This window comes from Aplysia californica, unplaced genomic scaffold, assembly GCF_000002075.1.
Source record: "Aplysia californica isolate F4 #8 unplaced genomic scaffold, AplCal3.0 scaffold00619, whole genome shotgun sequence".
NCBI classification, from domain to species: Eukaryota; Metazoa; Mollusca; class Gastropoda; order Aplysiida; family Aplysiidae; genus Aplysia; species Aplysia californica.
Genome location: NW_004797889.1, coordinates 410,237 through 411,518, shown reverse-complemented (window position 1 = coordinate 411,518; position 1,282 = coordinate 410,237). Strand labels below are relative to the sequence as shown.

Here is a 1,282-nt window from a genome sequence, read left to right as displayed (position 1 = left end):
AGAGGGGGAGGAGGTTGGGGGGATGGGGGTGGAGAAGAGGGAGGGGAACGGGGTGGGAAGGAAGGCAGAAATGTTTTTTTGAATGGACATAAAAGGTGTTCAGACAAAAACAAAACAAAAAAACAAACAACAGCAAACCGTGATAGTTTATTTCTCTCTTGTAACACATCTAATCTGTATCCCTTATTTGACCTAATTGTTTTGCAAGTGCAGTTAAACTCTTCCCACAAAAAACAAAACAAAACAAGCGTTGTCAAACTACCAAAAATACGAAATTTTCAAACCGCTGCTAAAGAACTCTGTAACTAAATCCCTCGAGCTCTCAAAATGAAACAATTAGGCGTTGTCGGACTACCAAAAGCACGTATTTTCAAACCGCTGCTAAATAATTTTTTTTCTAACTAAATCCCTCGAACTCTCACCATGACAAAGTCCCATCTGCAGAAGCGTCCAGAAATTCTCTCCAGCTCAAAGTCGGTGAAGGTCAAGGTCACTCGGCGACCTTCGGGCACGGTGATCCTCCAGCGACACAGACGTCGGTGGGCGTACGGGTTGGGGAAGTTTGGTGACGTCAGCACTCCGCTGGGGCTGTTTAAGTTTCCACCGCATTCTAGGGGGTACGTACATAAATAGATAAATAAATAAATGAACAAATAGAGAAGTAAGTAAATGAACAAATAAATAAATAAATAAATAAATAAATAAATAAATACTCCGCTCGCGCTGTTTAAGTTTCCATCGCATTCTAGGGAGTACATACATAAATAGATAAATTGAAAAGGAAGTAAATAAATACTCGGCTCAACCACACTCTAGGGGCAACATAAATAGGTCAGTAAATAAATAAATACATAAATAAACAAACAAATAAGCAAATAAATAAATATTTTAATACTCCGCTCAGGCCATTCGTTTCCACCACACTCTAGGGGTACATACAGAAATAGATAAATAGGTAAAGAACAGATAAATGGATAAATGAAAAAAATAAATAAATAAAAATAGATAAATAAATTTACAAAATAAATAAATACATAAATAAATAGAAAAATAATAAATAAAAATAGATAAATAAATTTACAAAATAAATAAATAAATGAATGAATGACAAAATAAATAGAAAATTGCATGAATGCATAAAAAGATCTGATATAATAAAAAACCCAAAAACAAATGATAAAATGAATAAATGAAGAAACGAAAAAAGAACCCTGGTCAACAAACATTTCACAGCATTAGATTTAAATGTGTGTATGTGTGTGTGCGTGTATGTGTGTGTGTG

General features: G+C 34.4%; 1 protein-coding gene across 1 annotated transcript in view; it reads right to left on the bottom strand.

Annotated features, from left to right (window-relative positions):
• The window catches only part of LOC101853032 (cubilin), a gene marked incomplete at its 5' end in the record, with an annotated part of 106,878 nt that overhangs the window by 31,810 nt on the left and 73,786 nt on the right, over positions 1-1,282 (bottom strand). The window contains 1 exon segment of the mRNA XM_035972231.1: positions 423-610. Coding sequence (XP_035828124.1) covers positions 423-610 — 188 coding nt within the window.